The sequence below is a fragment of the Gossypium hirsutum genome, chromosome D10 (assembly GCF_007990345.1).
Source record: "Gossypium hirsutum isolate 1008001.06 chromosome D10, Gossypium_hirsutum_v2.1, whole genome shotgun sequence".
Taxonomy (NCBI): Eukaryota; Viridiplantae; Streptophyta; class Magnoliopsida; order Malvales; family Malvaceae; genus Gossypium; species Gossypium hirsutum.
In genome coordinates this window covers 21,024,228-21,042,432 of record NC_053446.1, presented here as the reverse complement: position 1 = coordinate 21,042,432, position 18,205 = coordinate 21,024,228, and the positions used below count along the sequence as shown (strand labels likewise).

Below are 18,205 nucleotides of genomic sequence, written 5' to 3'. Positions count from 1 at the left end.
AAACAAGTTGAAATTAAAAATACAAATAATAAATATAACATATTAACAATTTAAAACTAAAGATCTAAATTTAAATTAATATGGTATAAAACAATGTAAGAATCATATTTTTTTTTAAAAATGATAATGATAACAATAATAATAATTAAAAAATCTAAAATTTAAAGACTGGAGGAATATTTAATAAGTAAAATAACTTCCTAAAAAATAAATATATTTAGATAGATAAACAACAACAAAAAAAATACAAAAAATACAAAAATAACTAATATAATAATCATAAGTAAATAAACATGAAAAAAAATAAGAAAAATAAGTAAAAATATATGTATATAATAATGGTAATAATAATATTAATAGTAATGACATTAATAATAATTCTAATAATAATGTTAAAAATAGCAATAAAACTAATAATAATACTAGTAATGATGATAATAATAATAATAATAATAATAATAATAATAATAATAATAATGAAAATAACAATAACAATAACAGGACTAAATTGAAAATAAAACACAATCCCAAGGGAGAAATCGAAAATAAAATAAGGCAAAAGACCGAATTACACTACACGAATGAAACGGGGGTACTGAAATAGTAAATATCCCGCCCCCCAAAACGCATCACTCTGTGCGGGACTAAAATGAAACATAATTAAAATTATGCGGCCAAATTAAAATAAAAGAAAAAAAGAAAGGACCAAATTGCGACACGTCACAAAAGCGGAAGGACCGCACAAGCAAATATCTCATTAGCAAATAAACACGCGGATTTGCTCTCCGGGTCGGGTTGACACGCGGGTAAAAGGGCAAAATGACTAAAACGGTGCCGTTTTAGGGCTATTGGATCAGCCCTAAACGGCGTCGTTTCGCAAGGCTTATAAAGGCTGAATTTTTTTTAAAATATATCATTCTTCCCTTCATTTGAAAAAAAAAGGCTGAACCCCCTCTCTCTCTATCTCACCCCATTTCTCTCTATCTCACCCCCTTTCTCTTCTCCGGCCTAGCTCCCACCGATGGCTGCTGTGCCGGTCGACAATAGCCGGCGTCGGCGTCGCCGCGCACGGTGGCTGGCGAAGGTACAAAAGTTCCCTTTTATAGATCTCAACCCCCTGAATTCAAGTCCAGCTTCAAAACAACCAAAAAACAAAGGAAAAAGGCCGTCCACGTTCTCAACGTCCGATTTTGGCACCGGAGAAGAAGCCTCCGACGACAAATACGCGGATCGACTCCAGTAGGTCCTTCTCCCCTTTCTTTTTTTTTCTTTTTTTTTTGCTTTTTTTTCGTGTGTGAAGATATGAAAAATAGAATAGAAAAACTGAATAATAATGAAACAAAAATTAAAATGGGAGTAAACCTTCTGATTTTTTACTGATATTTATTTTTTTTATTCGACTATCTGTCCCCCCTTTTTACAATCTGTTCAAAAATGACTTTATAGCCGAAAATACAAGGCCCTATCTGTTTCTGTTTTTGCTTTACAACTTGTTTCTTTTTTGTTGTTTGTCTGCTTTGTTGTGTGTTGTATTTTCATTTTGCAGGGCGGTCAGAGCAGGTGGGCAAAGGTGCGGCGTTGGTCAGAGACGACGGTGGCAGGGCAAGGGTCAGAAGACCCTAGGTGCGGTGCACCTAGGGCTAGGGTTTCCAGACCTTTTTTGCTTTGGGCCATTTGGGTTGTGTTGGATTTGGTTGGGTTAGGGGTATTGGGCTAGGTCATTGGGTTGAATTGGGTTTGGGTATTTTAGGTATTGGGCTTGTGGGTTGTTGGGTTTAATTAGTGGGCTGTTAAAATTTTCTGATTTGGGCCATCTAATTCGGGTTTGTAATTGGGCTCTGTAATTAAGTTTGGGTATTGGGCCGGGCAAAATTTGGGCTGTACATTACCCATGGCCCTTTCTATTTTTTTAACGTTTCCTTTCTATTTTAATGTCTAAAGTTGAAAAGCCCAAGCAATTTATCTTTAGATTAGGTTGGATAAATACTTATATTATATAATAAATTAATAATTATTATAATTTATAGGATAATAAGTAAATAACAATTGAGGTGTTTTAATATTATAACTATCATTTAAATAAATACAAATATTATAATTGATAGGACAATAAATAAAATATCAAAAGATACATTTTAATATTTTATTGATATTTTATAAAAGTAAAATAATTTAAAAAACTTCTATTATATATCATTTCTAATCTATTGTTCTTAATAGTCATTTTCTTTTCTCACTTCACTGCTACAGTTGCGTTTAAATCTAAGCACGCACCCCACCATTGCTTCTAATCTCAATTGAGGTAAACACACTGTGCATCCAAACTACACCGAAACCTCCAATGGGTGGTCAGTGAGTATATTTTTTATGGACAAAATTTTCTAGGAATTGAATATTTTATTTATATATTTTTCATTTTAGTTTTGTTATTTGAAATTAATTTAATAGATGGTGAATATAATAAATTATGTGGAGTGACATAGTGTTTTAACATCGAAAGCTATTTTGAATGGCGAGCTCACTTTGACATTTTGTGAACTTTGCGTAAAAGATTTTAATGTCTGTAATAGATCAACAACTTATCTAAACTCAAAAGGATGGGAAAATGCTATTGTTTTTTATTATTATTATAACTAAGGACACACAAAAATTATGAAAAACCACAATTGAAAAATAAGTGAGATACATTAAAAAGAGAATGGAGATCACGGAATGAGTTGCTTCAACAGTTTACTCGTCTAGGATAGTGTCCATTTAAGAAGAGTATTGATGCTACCAAAAAATGGAAGGTAAAAAAAATACAGGTTAGTATTACCTATATTAAGATTTAACGTGTTGGATTCATTGAAATAAATAATTTACACGGTAGGAAATGTCTGGTGACATATTATGTATGAAACCTTTGATTCCAGAGGATTTAACAAGAAAGGAATTAAATCATGATCAAATGAGTTAATATGGCAAATGTTTGGTAACATAGTGGCTATTGGAGAATATATATGATCACCTTTGTTTGGTATTCTTCTAGGTGGAGCTTTTATGGGAGATGCTACACCCATCAATGGATCTAATGATTCAAATAAATTGATATCGAAAATGAGGACATTCATAATCTTGAGGTAGCTATAAAACCTTCTCTTGATACTTCTAATCGAGGCAAACGAGTGCTCGGGATTGTACAAGATAATGATAATAAAAAATCAAAATTCAATTAGAAGATCAATAGGAAAGATATTAACTACTCAAATTGAAAAGTTATGTGAGAGTATAACTACTCAAAAGAAGTTTGTGAATGAAACTATTTTTATTCATTCTCAATACACTGTTTTAAATTTTAAATGAAATAGATGCATTGCATGTTTTGGAAGATGAAATTCCAAAAAAGACAATTCTATATTTTTTTGTCACCAAAATATTTCAAGTCCTAGTGAAACGAGAGATGCTTTTAAATTTAGATCCAGGCCTTAGAACTTGGTGGCTTCAATGTGAGTATGAAGAACAAATTGGTAATGCACACTTTTCATCATTGCTAGCAACATCTTCATATGATTTTCAACATTCTCAACCACCACCTTCATCACAAGGTCCTTAGGGTTACTAATGTGATATAGTTATGCTCATTATGTTTTTGAAAAGTTTGTTACAGTATTTTGGATTTTTATTTACTAAATTACTGTATGATACTTAATGTGTTTCTATATTTTTATTTTAAACTTAATGCGTAATTCTACCGTATGATAGTTCTTATGTATGATGATATAATATAATGTTGTATTGAAGTATTTTTATTTCTGTTGGTATGAAATGCCATAAAATATACTTCTTTTTATTTGTTTATGGATGATTTAACAATATGTACAAGTGTTTTATATTGATTATGATGATATAGAACTAAACGAAAAAGATTAACAAAGAATAGCCACAATTATTACACAAGCCAAGGAAAATAATTATCATGAATTGGAAGAGAATGAAGTGACTAGTTTATTGGTACATCATGAAACTTGTTTCACTAAGCAACCTTGTATGGATTCAAATTATACATATAAAAAATGGGTGGATGCAGTATTAAATAGGCATGATAGTCGTTGCATGAATAGTTTTAAGAAGCCAAAAAAATACATTTTACTGTATATTACATTACTTACAAATAAATTAGGGTAAACTACAAAAGTAGTCACTTTTGTTTGCCCCATATTACATTTTAGTCACTTATGTTTGAAATGTTACGTTTTAGTCACTTACATTATCGTTTTGTTACGAAGTGGTCACTCTACCGTTAAACTCCGTTACCTCCCTAATGGCAGTACTACATGGCAGTCCAAATGAGTTTTAAATGCCAACTTGGATGTTCAGTTGCTGGGATGAAAATAAGTTTTTAATTAAATAAATTTAATTTGGACTGTCACGTACGACATCCAAATTAGCATTTAAAACCCATTTGGACTGCCACATAGGACAGTCGTTAGGGAGGTAACGAAGCTTAACGGTAGAATGACTACTTCGTAACAAAATAATAACGTAAGTGACTAAAACGTAACATTTCAAACATAAGTGATTAAAATATAATCTGAGACAAACAAAAGTGACTATTTTTGTAGTTTACCCAATAAATTATGTCTTAAAGCATGAGAAGGTATCTACAATGGAGAAGTTAGCATTAGCCTTGTATATAATTGGAAATAGAGAGTCAAATTGGAATGCAAGAGCGCGATTTCAACTGTATGGCAAAATTGTTAGTCAGATTTTTACTAATATGTTGCATATATTTCCTCAAACGGGAATAGACATGATCAAACTTGCTAAAGGTCAATATGAGGAAGTACCAAATCATATTCGACATGATACAAAATATTAGCCTCAATTTAAGGTAATTTTTACATAATTTATATATAATTTTGTATAAATTTATTATTGATTTTAATCATATTATTTATATGTTTATAAGATTTTATTAGGGTTATAGATGAAATACATATAAAAGCATGCATTTCACTTTCTCAACACAATACCTTATATTGGAAGAAAGGTGAACCAATACAAAATATTATTGTAGTTTGTGGCTTTAACACATGCTTATTTTTTTTAATTCGCGTGTCAACATACTAACATGATCAAAAATATATCCAATAAGTAATTTGAATATAACATTAGAGCAGTACAACCTTTGTCCAGAAAATTTTCATTTCATTGAACTGCATCAATCAAGATGCATTTGTTAACTTGATAGTATCCTACAAATAAATGGGCAAGGATCAGCAGAGGCAGTGTTACAGCAGGCAATTTGTCACAAAATATGCCTAATTTGTCCCTTGATAAACTAAAATCTGCAGTACCATACATAAGCCGTGGACAGTAATGAAAATTTTCCAAATTCAAACACCCAATTCCAACAACTATTCTTTATAGAGATCACCATACATGTAAGAACTCATAAGACCAACAATTGCGGAAGAACTAACAATTAAATCCCAATTTAATGGGAATTTTATATAATATAAATTACAGCAACAAAGAGAAAAATGATATTCTATCATTATCATCCTTGTAGAAGAATACATCCAACATTAGAACTATTTCTCCTACTTCTTTCATAAAGCCTTTTGTATCAAACATAACAAGAAGCATCAAATCAAGGCCTTTTCGTCAACCAACAAGAATAAGAATTATACAACAACAAAAACAAAAGAGTTAGTTTTGCCTGTAAGCTATGCAATTAGCCAAAGCAATCAAAGGGGCAGCTTTCTCAGAATCAAATCCTTGGAGCAACTCCAACGAATCACTTCTCAATTTCTCTGCGAACTCTTTTGACTTCTCTATTCCAATCAACTTTGGATAAGTGACTTTATCAGCCAACAAATCTTTTCCTGCAGTCTTCCCTAATTCCTTAGATGATTTTGTCACATCAAGAATGTCATCCACAACCTGAAACAAAAGCCCAATATACATTGCAAATTTCCTCAACCTTTCCACATCTTCATCACATCCACCTCCAAGAATTGCCCCTAAAACCACAACAGCTTCAAGCAAAGCAGCAGTTTTATGAACATGAATGAATTCTAAATGATCCAACCCCACATCTGTTAGTCCCTCACTATTTATATCCACAACTGGACCAGCCACCAACCCTTCAGCCCTAATAGATTTAGCTAATTCTCCAATTGCCCTTACAATCCTACCAGGTTTAACACCAACTGTAGAAATAGCTACATGTTCAAAAGCAAAAGCTAAAAGAGCATCCCCAGCTAAGAAAGCGATATCCTCACAAAAAACTTTGTGATTAGTTGGTTTCCCTCTCCGAAGATCATCGTTGTCCATGCAAGGAAGATCATCGTGGATTAAAGACCCAACCAGTGTAATCAGCTAAGCTTCAAGTGTCATTTTCCCTTATTTGGAAAACAAACAATCATAGCTGAATTGAAATTCTACATTACCTGAAGCCTCAACCTACAATCTCTACCAATTTCTTAACTCATTCAACCTATGTTACTTGGATTCGTGTGTGAGAGTCAGATTGGGTATATTTCGACAGGAGTATGCCCATTTCCCCCAAAGTTTTTCCATGTATTTGAATAGTCATTGAAGGATTATATCCCCATACCCATATCCTGATATTTGTCGGATACAAATGCTTCTAACAAAATGAACAATCTGAGCAACATAGAATCTAACAAAAACCATCTTTATTCTACTTGAAGACCAACAGGCATCAGCCGTAAGAGTTAGCTCTTTCCTAGCTACCTTATAAATAACCTTAACTTAGCAACACAAACTTTGTCAAAAAGTTTTAATTGACAACAAAAGTATCAGTTTCATAAAAGAATAAAAGGAAACCAAAGTGCCTTATCAACAAAATCAATCAAACATGCAATAGAATAAACAAGTAATAGAACCACATTGAAAAAATTTTCATCTGTTCAATCGAACATGCAATAGAATCAGTCAAAGAAAAGCCGAATGAAAGTCATAAGAAAGGAATCAAAATTAGGAGAACAAAAAACAAATATTCCAGATTTGAGCAAAAGCAAAACTAACCTGTAAAATAAACAGGGAAAGAGTGCGACCTGCTAAAATAATGATGGTAACGACCTGTCACTCAAAGCTGAAGAGTTAGAAAATGGAGAAAATAAAAACGAAATCGATTTTACGGAAAATAAAAGAAAAGAAAAATAAGGAAAGAGTGCGAGCATTTTTCGTTGTTAAAAGAAGAAGAAGCAGAAATCGATGGAAGAAGAAGCAAAAATTACCTTTGCAATATCGATGGAAGAAGAAGCAGAAATCAATGAGGGCAGAATATGTAATAGAAAATAAGAAACGGTAAGGAATCCCTAATCGGCGCTGAATATGGGGAAGCCTATTACAGCCAATGGGCGTAATAGGGACGGAACTGATTCGGCCCGTAATAGCATTACAATCAACCGAATGCCCGTTTGGTGGTGGGCCCGCATAATAGGGGGAATGCATTCCTATTCCCCCAACCAAACTGCCCCTTAGTCTTTGTACTTCTATAGAGATTAACATTTTTCCCTTATATTTCAAAAGTTAAAAAATCAATTCTCTAACTTTTTTAATTTAAAAATCCTAATCCAATTATTATTGTCATTGGTGGTTTCTGTTAAAATGTATCAACTCAACATATTTATCTTTTATCAAGCATATGCCATGTCACATGCGGGCAGCTTAATCAACATGACGATTAACAAGTTTTGATGGAAACTACTTACAATTTTAATGATTCAACTAAGATTTTTATATCAAAATAGTTGGAGAACTTAATTTTAAACTCTTTTTAGTACAGGGACTAAAAACAGATTTTAACCTAAAATTTACAATGAAGGAATTTGTACGTACCAAAATGAAAAAACAGAAAAGAAAATTAGTTAAGTAGAGAAAACGAGTAAAAGAAAAAGGTTAAGCAACAAAATGCAAAAAATATATAGTTTGAGGAAAAATCAGCCTCTAAAAGAATTGATAAAAGATCGAAATTTATTCACCTCCGAGTGCAAGCCGTAGGGCAAACGAGTAAAAAAAATCGAAAACAAAAGAAAGAAACAAGAGGAAGATGATGGCGAAATGCTCTGTTGCTCCTTCCGTTGAACCTATGTTTCAGACCTTCAATGGCCTTCAACACCTTGCCGAAACGCGTCGTTTCAAGGTACTCAAATGGTAGTTAATTTCCAAGTTTTTCTCTTTTCCCTCCCAAATCTGTATTTTAAGTTCTTGTTGATCGAAGTCGCGTTTAGCTAATCAAAGTATTAATTTTAGTTGTAATTTGGACAATTGAAGTGTTTTCATATAGGTTTTTAGCATTGACAGTAACTTCTGAATAATTTAATTCCTCATTTTGCTTTAGGCTTTTCTTTCAAATTTCAATGCAACTCAAATGCTATTTGCCTTTTCTTTTGGAAATGGAAAGCAAAAAAAAAATCTCTTTGGAGATGAAATCAAAAATTGGTTTTGCAAGAATTTGCAAGGTTAAAAGTTTAAATTTCGATTGTAAATTTATGCTTTGCTTTGAACCAAACGTAACTATCCGGTTTGAATGTCAAGCAATCACTTAATTTGGATGATTTCTTTTAAGGAACGTGATCCGTATTGTAAATACGCGCAGACCTTCATAGAAATGCTTCACAGATAGAAATATTTGATTCATGAATAACTCTTACTTAATCTCCCTTGAGAGTAGTTGCTCGCATAGTATAAGATTTATTGACCAGGAACTGCTGATGGGATTCTAAAATTTCACATAGCTAGGTTGACACAACAGGCTTCTAAAATTAACTTATGTAATACATAAATGTAGGTAGTTACGCCAACCTTGAGTGTATTTGCTAGTACTAATACATACTGTTAAGATTCGTTGCTTTTGGTTAACTTGGTGGTCATTCATAGGCTTGGTTCTTGGATCAATTTGGTGTCCTTCATGATGGCAAGCAACCTTACCCAGGCGCGATTTCAACATGTATGTTTTCATTTGAGTTTTAGCATTGTGGTTAGATTTTTCTTTGCTGATATACTAAATTTTTCACATGTTAGGTGAGATGCATGTTAGTGCTTTATCGATCCTTTTTCCCTAAAAGATACAATCCTTATGGCTGACAGTGGAAAAGCTGGCAACAACTGGTGCCAAGATGGTGATCATAAGTAATTCTTCAAGACGTGCATCAACAACAATAGAGAAATTGAAGAACCTAGGCTTTGATCCTTCTCTCTTTGTGGGAGCCATCACTAGCGGAGAATTAACACATCAGTACTTGCAAAGGTTTGCCCCTATTTATCTTATTCTTACGTATGGAGAAATCCCCAACATCTATAACACATTTTAAAAAAAATCATTGTGCATTAGATTAGTTGGACCAAATTTGTGGTACTGCAAAATTCATCTACCTGTTGAGTTCCATGCAATGTTCTAATATGAATAAAGATTTCCTGTTTTACAGAATTTCATTTAAAAAAGAAAAAGAAAAGAAACTAGGCAACCTTTTTTAACCTTAAAATCAAAATAATTTGTCTTATGGATTTTCCAGATGCACCTTCTTATGCTTATATTATGCAATTGCAGCTGCAGTGTTATATACTGCTTTGTTTTTTAACTTCTTATTCTGGAAGCCTGTAACATACATCTTGAGAGTTTACCTGTCAGTATTTATCACATTCAGGAGGGACAATGCTTGGTTTGCTGCTCTCGGAAGGTCTTGCATTCATATGACCTGGAGTGACAGGGGTGCTATATCTCTTGAGGTATGCAAACTGTTTTGAGTGTTTCTTAATTATTCTTCCTTCCTATTTATTGCTTTACTCAAATAGCATCCCCAGTTTAAGAAATCTCATGTAGTCTCTCTCCTCTTTCTCATTCGAAGGTTGTAGCATTAAAACCACATATTCCTAATTTATGCTGTATTACTATCTAATAAACATCCAAGATGCCTTGTAAACTAAAAGTCTAACTTCTGACTTCTGGATAGTTTGTAATCATCATATGCATATCATCAAATTGAATACAAATACTATATAGCTGCTGTGGTCCACTAGAAGTACACATTTGTTCTATTGCTACCTTTTCTGTGACTAGCTTCTAATATAATCAAGCCATAATTTTGTGTTTGCTTGACAATAGCCATGGACAGTTTAATATGAAAGAGACTTTACGAGATGTGTAAACCATTTCAACTTTAGAATGAAATGAATGCTTTTTGTGCTACTAACTGATTTAAGAAGATTAGAAAGTTTACCTGCTTAAGGATTGTGGTCAGAGAAGATTCCAGTTACAAAGTTTAGGATTTATGGTTGAAGAATTTAAATGATGTCCGCATAAAGGCCCTAATAAAATTAATTAGCACCAAAACTCAAATAATTCCTTTACTAAGAGCCTGTTTACTATCAAAACATGTCCCCATGTACTGAATGACTTTTGTTGAAAAACTACAACTTCAGCCATTGGCTTTCAAAGAGGATTTAAACACCGTCCATCCGTTGGTGTGCCAATTACAAATACTTTTATCCTCTCCATTGCTTTACCAGTTGTACTCAGACTTCATGACTAGCCAGCTTGATTGATTTAAAATGTCGTAAAATATCAATTTATTCTTGTAGGGTTTGGGCTTACAAGTTATTGAGAATGCTGAAGAAGCTGATTTTATCTTAGCCCATGGCACCGAAGCCTTGGGGCTTCCTTCAGGTTTGGTACGTCCTATGAGTCTTGACGGTCTTGAGAAAATATTAGAGCATTGTGCAGCTAAAAAGATTCCAATGGTGGTAGCTAATCCGGACTTTGTGACTGTTGAAGCTAGAGCTTTGAGTATTATGCCTGGTAAGCGGTAAAGATTTACGTAACAGCAACAATGGGTTGAATAACAATAACAATAATTTTTCACTCAAAAAACAATAGCAGTAATTTTAAACCACATTTACATTTACAGTTACTCTACTGGAACCAGAAACAATACATCAATAACTGAGAAGCAGACAATTGCCATCATCTTCTACTGTTAAATACGTTTTATTTGTATTAGCATTTCAAAGCCATCTCCTTTTTAGTTGTGCAATGCGGGTCATTCTATTTCTGTTTATGTCATTTCAGTTGTTCTTCTGATCTCCCTAGTTATATTGCCTTCAGAGTGTTGACACCTATTAAATGCTTATCAATTTTATACGTGTTAATTTCACTTAAGCTTCTTTTTTCTTTTTAAATTTCATATACTTAGGAATATTTACGGTTTTAAATCTGTTTGGTCGGTTTCTTGAATTCATTTTTTGTGATTCCTACCAGTATTCTGACATTTATTCCCGTAAGCTTGCAAATGGCTTTCCTCTTTCACGTTTAGATGAAGTTTTTCTGAACAAAAATGTATTTTATAATTAAAAGAGACAGAAATATGGTTTTATTTTTCTTGCAATGCACTTCATCTTACAATGAGGATGTGCATTTTTGCACACTCTCATATTCCAGGAATGTTACTTGATTTATCATCTTGAAATAATTAACTTAAGTTGAGAGCTTTGTTGATTTTACTCTCAAAGGCAGCGCTAAGGTTTGTTTAAGACTTATTTTGTCAAGGTTTTGCAGTTTCCTCTAGACAAAGGTTTTTCTGTGATCTTTCAACAATTTGCTTATTCCTTCAGTCTATGGAGAACATGAAAGAAGTCAAACTTATCTTGGATGCCAAAAAATCCAAAGAGTTGTAAGATTTGATTTCTTAAAGAAACCTTACACCAACTTCATTTATGGTGATTCTTGTCAGTTAAAATTTTGAATCTTGCCACTTATTTAGATGATTGATGCTACATTTTTTTTTTTTTAAATAATATACTTTTTCCTCTGAAGTCATGATAAGTACCTTTTCTATCTTCAAATTTTTAATGAAAAAACAGCAGTTATATGGATTCTCTGCTCCTGCAATCCCTCTATGCCCTTGGATTTTTGTGGTTGGGGTTATTTAATTTCATTTTGGTTTATGCGTTAGGTACCTTGGCAGCCAAATATGAGAAGCTTGGTGGTGAAGTGAAATGGATGGGGAAACCAGATAAGGTGAGATGGTCATTTTGTTCTTTGCTCTAATAAACAGGCATGCAAGTTTATTCTATCAATCATGAATATTTGGACATAATACCTCTTTTGTGATTGTCATAGGATGCTATTACCTGGTTGTTTTGTCCTCCTAATTCTATCTTAATATGTTGGAATCCCTATAATTAAGGATAAAAATCTTACCTTATTACTATTAGTTCTCTTGTAAATAGAAACTAATCTCAGTTACTGATTCTTAGGAAATTAGGATATCAATTACTGATTCTTAGGAATTAGGATTTATTTCCTTTAAAATGATTATTTCTCTTTTTATAAATCTGTAAACTAAAGCAGTAGAAATTGAACTGAATTTTTCCTCTGAGTTTTTTTCATGGCATCAGGGCTTTAGGATTCATTCGATCCTAATTTTTTTTCTCTAATTTCCCTTCCTAAAAATTCCTTCGGTTTAGTCCTCCAATGGGTGATATCAATGAAAATTTCTCTGAAACTGAGACATCACAAATAACTCAGAATATCAATCAGGGAATCACTCAAGGTGAAATTAATTCCTCCACTACTGCTGATGATGTTCTTGATGTTCGCTTAACCAAAACACAGCTTGAGACTCTCCATAAGATACTTGGTACTCCCACTACTCATGGATCTCTAGCCACTCAAGGTACTGCCCTCAACATTGCTTTTGAATCTAATAATCAATCTCCTTGGATACTCGATTCGGGCGCCTCCGATCACATGACAGGTGACTCCACGTTGTTTCACACCTACACTCCTTGTCATAACAAATCCCGAATCCGCATAGCTGACAGTTCTTACTCACTTGTGGCTGGAATAGGAGAAGTACAAATGACAGAGTTTTTCTCTCGATAAAGTCCTACATGTCCCAAACTTGTCCTGTAATTTACTTTCAATTAGTAAACTTACTAAGGATGAAAATGTTCTTGTTGAATTTTCTGCAATTGGTTGTGTGATACAGGAACAGAAATCGGGGAGGATGATTGGCACTGCTAAAGTTGATGATGGACTATATATTTGGAATAAAAACAGTACACAAGGGGGATTGGCTCTATCCACTTCAAAAGAGGACACTATTATGTTATGGCACCATAGGTTAGGACATCCAAACTTTGTGTATTTGAAAAAACATCTTCCGCTGTTATTTCGAAATAAAAGTATTAGTTCCTCGAAGTGTGGAATTTGCCAATTATCTAAACATACCCGTGTGCCATACCCATTAAAACCACATATTCAGTCCCAACCTTTTTCGTTAATCCATAGTGACTTATGGGGAGCTAGCCGAGTGAAAAATATTACAAGGGCTAGATGGTTTATAACATTCATTGATGATCATACTAGGGTCTGTTGGATCTATCTACTCAAAGAAAAATCTGAAACACCCAAAGTATTCCAAAATTTTCACTCAATGGTTCGAACCCAATTCAACTCTACCATACATACCCTCCGTACTGACAATGGGAGAGAATACTTCAACTCTGTCTTAAGTCCATACCTTTCTGACCAAGGCATTATACACCAAAGCTCTTGTCCTGACACTCCTCAACAAAACGGGATCTCTGAGAGAAAAAATCGTCATCTCCTTGCTGTGGCTCGAGCCATAATGTTCACTATGAATGTTCCAAAATACTTGTGGGGAGAAGCTGTCCTCACTGCCTGTTATCTCATAAACCGAATGCCATCAAAGATCCTCAATTTCCAAACACTTCTAAATACTCTTTTAAAGGCCTTCCCTCTATTTCATATTCCTAATCTTCCAGCCAAAATATTCGGCTGTAAAGCTTTTGTCCATAACCATCAACCAAATCAATCCAAACTTGATCCTTGAGCCCACACCTGCATCTTCATTGGATATTCCCCTACACAAAAAGGCTATAAGTGTTACTCACCAACATTGCGCCGAATGTTTGTCTCTCGGGATGTTACCTTCTTTGAAAATGAACCATACTTTGCAGCATCTCTTCTTCAGGGGGAGATTTTTAATGAAGATGAGACCCTTAATACTCTCCTCATTATACCTCCTGGTCCTACTACTACTATCACAAACAAACCTATCCCAGATTTAATTGTTGTTTCCCCTGTACAGCAAGAATTTAACACCGTCCTTCCCAATAACAATACCTCCACCGAAGTACAACAGCCACCTGATCAAGGAAAACAGCAAATACAGGTTTACTCCCGACGAAATCGTTCTCCTGAAACTGATACAGCAGTGCCAATTACATCTCCAACCGAGGACTGTTCTGAAACAGAAGTCCCACCTTCGTCACCATCCATCTATCTTCCAATTGCAGTTCGAAAGGGTACAAGGAGCTGCACTCAACATCCTATTTCTCGGTTTGTATCCTATGGAAATTTATCTAAGTCTTACAAAGCTTTTGTGACTAATGTTGATTCTGTAAAAACTCCAAAAAATATAGAAGAGGCTCTTGAATCAGCTGAGTGGAGACAAGCCGTGATGGAAGAAATGAAGGCCCTAAAAAAAAATGAAACATGGGAAGTCTCAGATCTACCTAAAGGAAAAAAAATCGTAGGGTGCAAATGGATTTTCACTACGAAATTTAAACCCGATGGCCGTATAGACCGATACAAAGCTCGACTTGTGGCTAAGGGATTCACCCAAACTTATGGTCTCGACTACAACGAGACGTTTGCACCGGTTGCCAAGCTAAACATCGTTCGAGTCCTGCTATCTCTTGCTGCCAACCTTGATTGGCACTTGACTCAATTGGATGTAAAAAATGCTTTTCTCAACGGGGAATTAAATGAGGAGGTATACATGGATTTCCCACCCGGGTTTGAAGAAAACAAGGGCCAAGTGTGTAAGTTGAAGAAGTCCTTGTATGGGTTGAAACAATCTCCACGAGCGTGGTTCAGCCGATTTGCAAAAGCTATGACTAGCAGAAATTACATTCAAGGACAGGCAGACCACACCATGTTCTACAAGCACTCGAAAGAGGGTAAATGCTGCATCCTTATCGTTTATGTCGACGATATAATATTAACAGGAAATGACTCGAGCGAAATTTTGAGATTGAAAGAATTTCTTGGTACAGAGTTTGAACTTAAAGACTTGGGAGTCTTAAATATTTTCTTGGTATGGAGGTAGCAAGGTCAAAAAAAGGTATCTTCATTTCCCAAAGGAAATATGTTCTTGATCTACTGTCGGAAGTTGGTTTGATGGGCAGCAAACCAGCTGAAACTCCTATGGAGTTTAACCTTAAATTGGGAACTAATGAGGATGGAGAAGAAATCGACAGGGGGAGATATCAACGTCTAGTAGGAAGGCTCATTTACCTATCTCACACCCGTCCTGACATAGCCTTCAGTGTGAGTGTTATTAGTCAGTATATGCATGCCCCGAGGGAGAAGCACCTGGAAGCTGCATATAGAATACTAAGATATCTCAAAGGAACTCCTGGTAAAGGCCTGTACTTCAAGAAGACTGTCAACCGAAGCGTGGAAGTCTACACTGATGCAGACTGGGCAGGTTCTGTTAATGATAGACGGTCTACAAGCGGCTATTGTAGTTATGTTTGGGGTAATCTCGTGACGTGGAGGAGCAAAAAACAATCTGTGGTAGCACGCAGCAGTGTAGAGGCAGAGTATCGAGCACTATCTCATGGTATTTGCGAAGGAGTTTGGATACAAAGACTTATGAGAGAACTAAAAGTGCCTTATACCAGACCTATGAAGATGTACTGTGACAACCAAGCTGCTGTCAGCATAGCACATAATCCTGTGCATCATGATCGGACCAAACATGTGGAAATAGACCGTCACTTTATAAAAGAAAAAATACACTCAGGAGAAGTATGCATCACCTACCTACCTACTAGACAACAAGTTGCAGACATGTTAACTAAGAGTTTGACCAGAAACATGTTTGAAGAATTTATTGTCAAGCTGGGTTTGATTTAACATTTACACTCCAGCTTGAGGGGGAGTGTTGGAATCCCTATAATTAAGGATAGAAATCTTACCTTATTACTATTAATTCTCTTGTAAATAGAAACTAATCTCAGTTACTGATTCTTAGGAAATTAGGATATCAATTACTGATTCTTAGGAATTAGGATTTATTTCCTTTAAAATGATTATTTCTCTCTTTATAAATCTGTAAACTAAAGCAGTAGAAATTGAACTGAATTTTTCCTCTGAGTTTTTTTCATAATATATAAATTCACAATTTTTCACCTTGTTAAACAAATTTAGCAGAGTCAGTAACTGGCATTGTTTGTGGGTTTGTTTAGGATTTAATATTTATCATATCCAAGCAACTATGCCTATATGTTCAAATAAATGCAGTTGATAGATCTATACTGTCAGATAGTGTTTCGCTATTTTAACTGAATTGTTTTCTCTATGATTATTCTATTTAATTTTATCAAGTGGATGGTTATCTTATTTTGCACTTTAGCATCAGAAGGCAACCCGTTAAGCATGTAACATGAGTGCTTTATGTTCAAATGTTAATGGATGGTGTGCCACTATTTCTCCTCATATAACTGTTTCTTTCATCCTGTATTTCAATGAACCTTTTCCCTATGGAACTGTCATTTTTTTTACACCTGTTTTTCCTTTTCAGATAATATATGAATCAGCCATGGCCATGGTTGGTGTGGAAGCTTCTGATTCTATTGCTGTAGGTGACTCTCTTCATCATGACATTAAGGGTGCAAATGCCGCTGGAATCCAGTCAGCATTTACCACTGGAGGGATCCATGCAACTGAACTTGGACTGGATAGTTTTGGACAAGTTGCAGATATATCCTCTGTAAAGGCCCTTGCGGCCAAATATGATGCATATCCAACATACGTCCTTCCAGCATTTGCATGGTAGAACTTATTCCTGGTATGTATTCTCCCATGTTCTGTCCTATGTTAAGTGGTTTTACATTTATGAACTCATTTTGGTGTAAGATTTAGAAAATGAAACCTCTTAAATGGTTTAAAGTTTAAACTGCAATGCAAAGGTATGGACATTAGTTTCAAAGGAAGCTTCTTTGTGCAAATAAATAAGACAGCAATGTTGCCTAATAATGTTATGCATAAACTAAAGATCCTACATGTTGTAAAAATAAAATGATGTTAAAAAATAGAAAATAGCTGAAGATATGTTTAGAAGAACTTCAGATGACAACAAATTCATATCAAGACGACTTTTATGTCCTATTTCTATGTTAAGAGACTGCAGAAATTATACACAGCTGTTACTATGTTAGTGCCTTAAGGTCAAAAACAAAGCTCGCCGTGGTACTGACACGAAATGGTAGGTTGTACTGCCTTGCAGTCGTATCTATGTTTTTTTCTGAAACAATTGAAGAATACCCCTCCCCCCTCCTAAAAGGGAAAGAGAGAAAACAAAACCCCCTCTCTTGCTGTTTGATCATTGATGTCCCTATAGTGTGCTTGAAGATTAATCAGGTCAACATTTTGACCTCAATTTTCTTTTTTCTGACATTTATTTTTAAAATTGATATACGAGAAAAAAAATGCAAGTTATCATTCATGTGTTACTAATTTGTGATAGATGCTTGATTTCCAGATCTTCAAGAAAGGAATTGCTTTCCCAATCAGTAATTGGAGGGGGGAAGAGCAGAACTTAGAGTAACACTGTGGAAAACTCAATGGCGTTGAGACTTTTGCCTAAATGCAAATTTAGTTGGTAAACCGGTGGTTCGCCCATCTAAACCCAGCACAAGCAGAAAATATAGAGTACAAAAAAAATTATATCAATTACTAAAGATCAGGTAAGAGTACTGTATCATTAAGAATTGTGCTATCATCATGTTATCTCTGTTGCATACACTCTTAAATGCTTGTCATTAGCAAATTGTTCATTTAAAACCCATAAGAAGTTTGTAAGTGGCACAGCTCTTATATGGTGGTATCTGGGTTACTATACCAGTTTTTAAAATTTATTCTCTTCAAAAGCTTTAAAACCTATTTAATTCTATAAAATCTATTTTTATTTACAGTCTTTTTTATGTTTTATCTCTACAGACTTAAATTTATCCTTTTAAAAAGAACATCAAGATTATTTTTGCATAAAAATATCAAAATTAATCCAAGGATAAAAAATAGAGAAATTCTCTACAACAATAATAATAAGAATAATAAATGGTTGTTGGATAAATTGGAAAATTAAATGTTGAAGTTATA

At 34.2% G+C, this 18,205-nt stretch overlaps 3 protein-coding genes across 10 annotated transcripts; 2 read left to right on the top strand and 1 right to left on the bottom strand.

The window, feature by feature from the left end:
- The first annotated feature begins 934 nt into the window (after window positions 1–934).
- On the top strand, window positions 935–1,954 carry LOC107916126 (uncharacterized). Its single transcript, XM_016845289.1, has 2 exons — window positions 935–1,239; window positions 1,547–1,954. The coding sequence occupies exons 1-2, from the start codon at window positions 1,022–1,024 to the stop codon at window positions 1,701–1,703; spliced, it is 375 nt and encodes a 124-aa protein (XP_016700778.1). The 5' UTR covers window positions 935–1,021; the 3' UTR covers window positions 1,704–1,954.
- A 3,397-nt stretch (window positions 1,955–5,351) lies between these two features.
- On the bottom strand, window positions 5,352–7,482 carry LOC107914586 (geranylgeranyl pyrophosphate synthase, chloroplastic). Of its 2 annotated transcripts, XM_041102187.1 has the most exons (3): window positions 7,248–7,482; window positions 7,036–7,089; window positions 5,352–6,005 (listed from the first exon to the last, which is right to left on the bottom strand). In XM_041102187.1, exons 1-3 carry the CDS (start codon window positions 7,462–7,464, stop codon window positions 5,692–5,694), a joined length of 585 nt encoding a protein of 194 aa, XP_040958121.1. In that variant the 5' UTR covers window positions 7,465–7,482; the 3' UTR covers window positions 5,352–5,691. The 2 variants fall into 2 exon arrangements, with proteins under 2 accessions (XP_040958121.1, XP_016699018.1); XM_016843529.2 differs by having other exon boundaries at window positions 5,352–7,089; window positions 7,248–7,406.
- A 383-nt stretch (window positions 7,483–7,865) lies between these two features.
- On the top strand, window positions 7,866–18,018 carry LOC107914585 (uncharacterized). 7 transcript variants are annotated; one of them, XM_016843527.2, is made up of 8 exons: window positions 7,866–8,155; window positions 8,893–8,962; window positions 9,103–9,262; window positions 9,660–9,741; window positions 10,594–10,810; window positions 11,964–12,028; window positions 16,629–16,895; window positions 17,589–18,018. In XM_016843527.2, the coding sequence occupies exons 1-7, from the start codon at window positions 8,063–8,065 to the stop codon at window positions 16,881–16,883; spliced, it is 942 nt and encodes a 313-aa protein (XP_016699016.1). In that variant the 5' UTR covers window positions 7,866–8,062; the 3' UTR covers window positions 16,884–16,895; window positions 17,589–18,018. The 7 variants fall into 7 exon arrangements, with proteins under 7 accessions (XP_016699016.1, XP_040958120.1, XP_040958117.1 ...); XM_041102186.1 differs by lacking the exon at window positions 17,589–18,018 and adding an exon at window positions 11,567–11,681 and having other exon boundaries at window positions 7,888–8,155; window positions 16,629–16,768; XM_041102183.1 differs by lacking the exons at window positions 16,629–16,895; window positions 17,589–18,018 and adding exons at window positions 12,551–12,686; window positions 13,002–13,135 and having other exon boundaries at window positions 7,888–8,155.
- The last annotated feature ends 187 nt before the right edge of the window (window positions 18,019–18,205 follow it).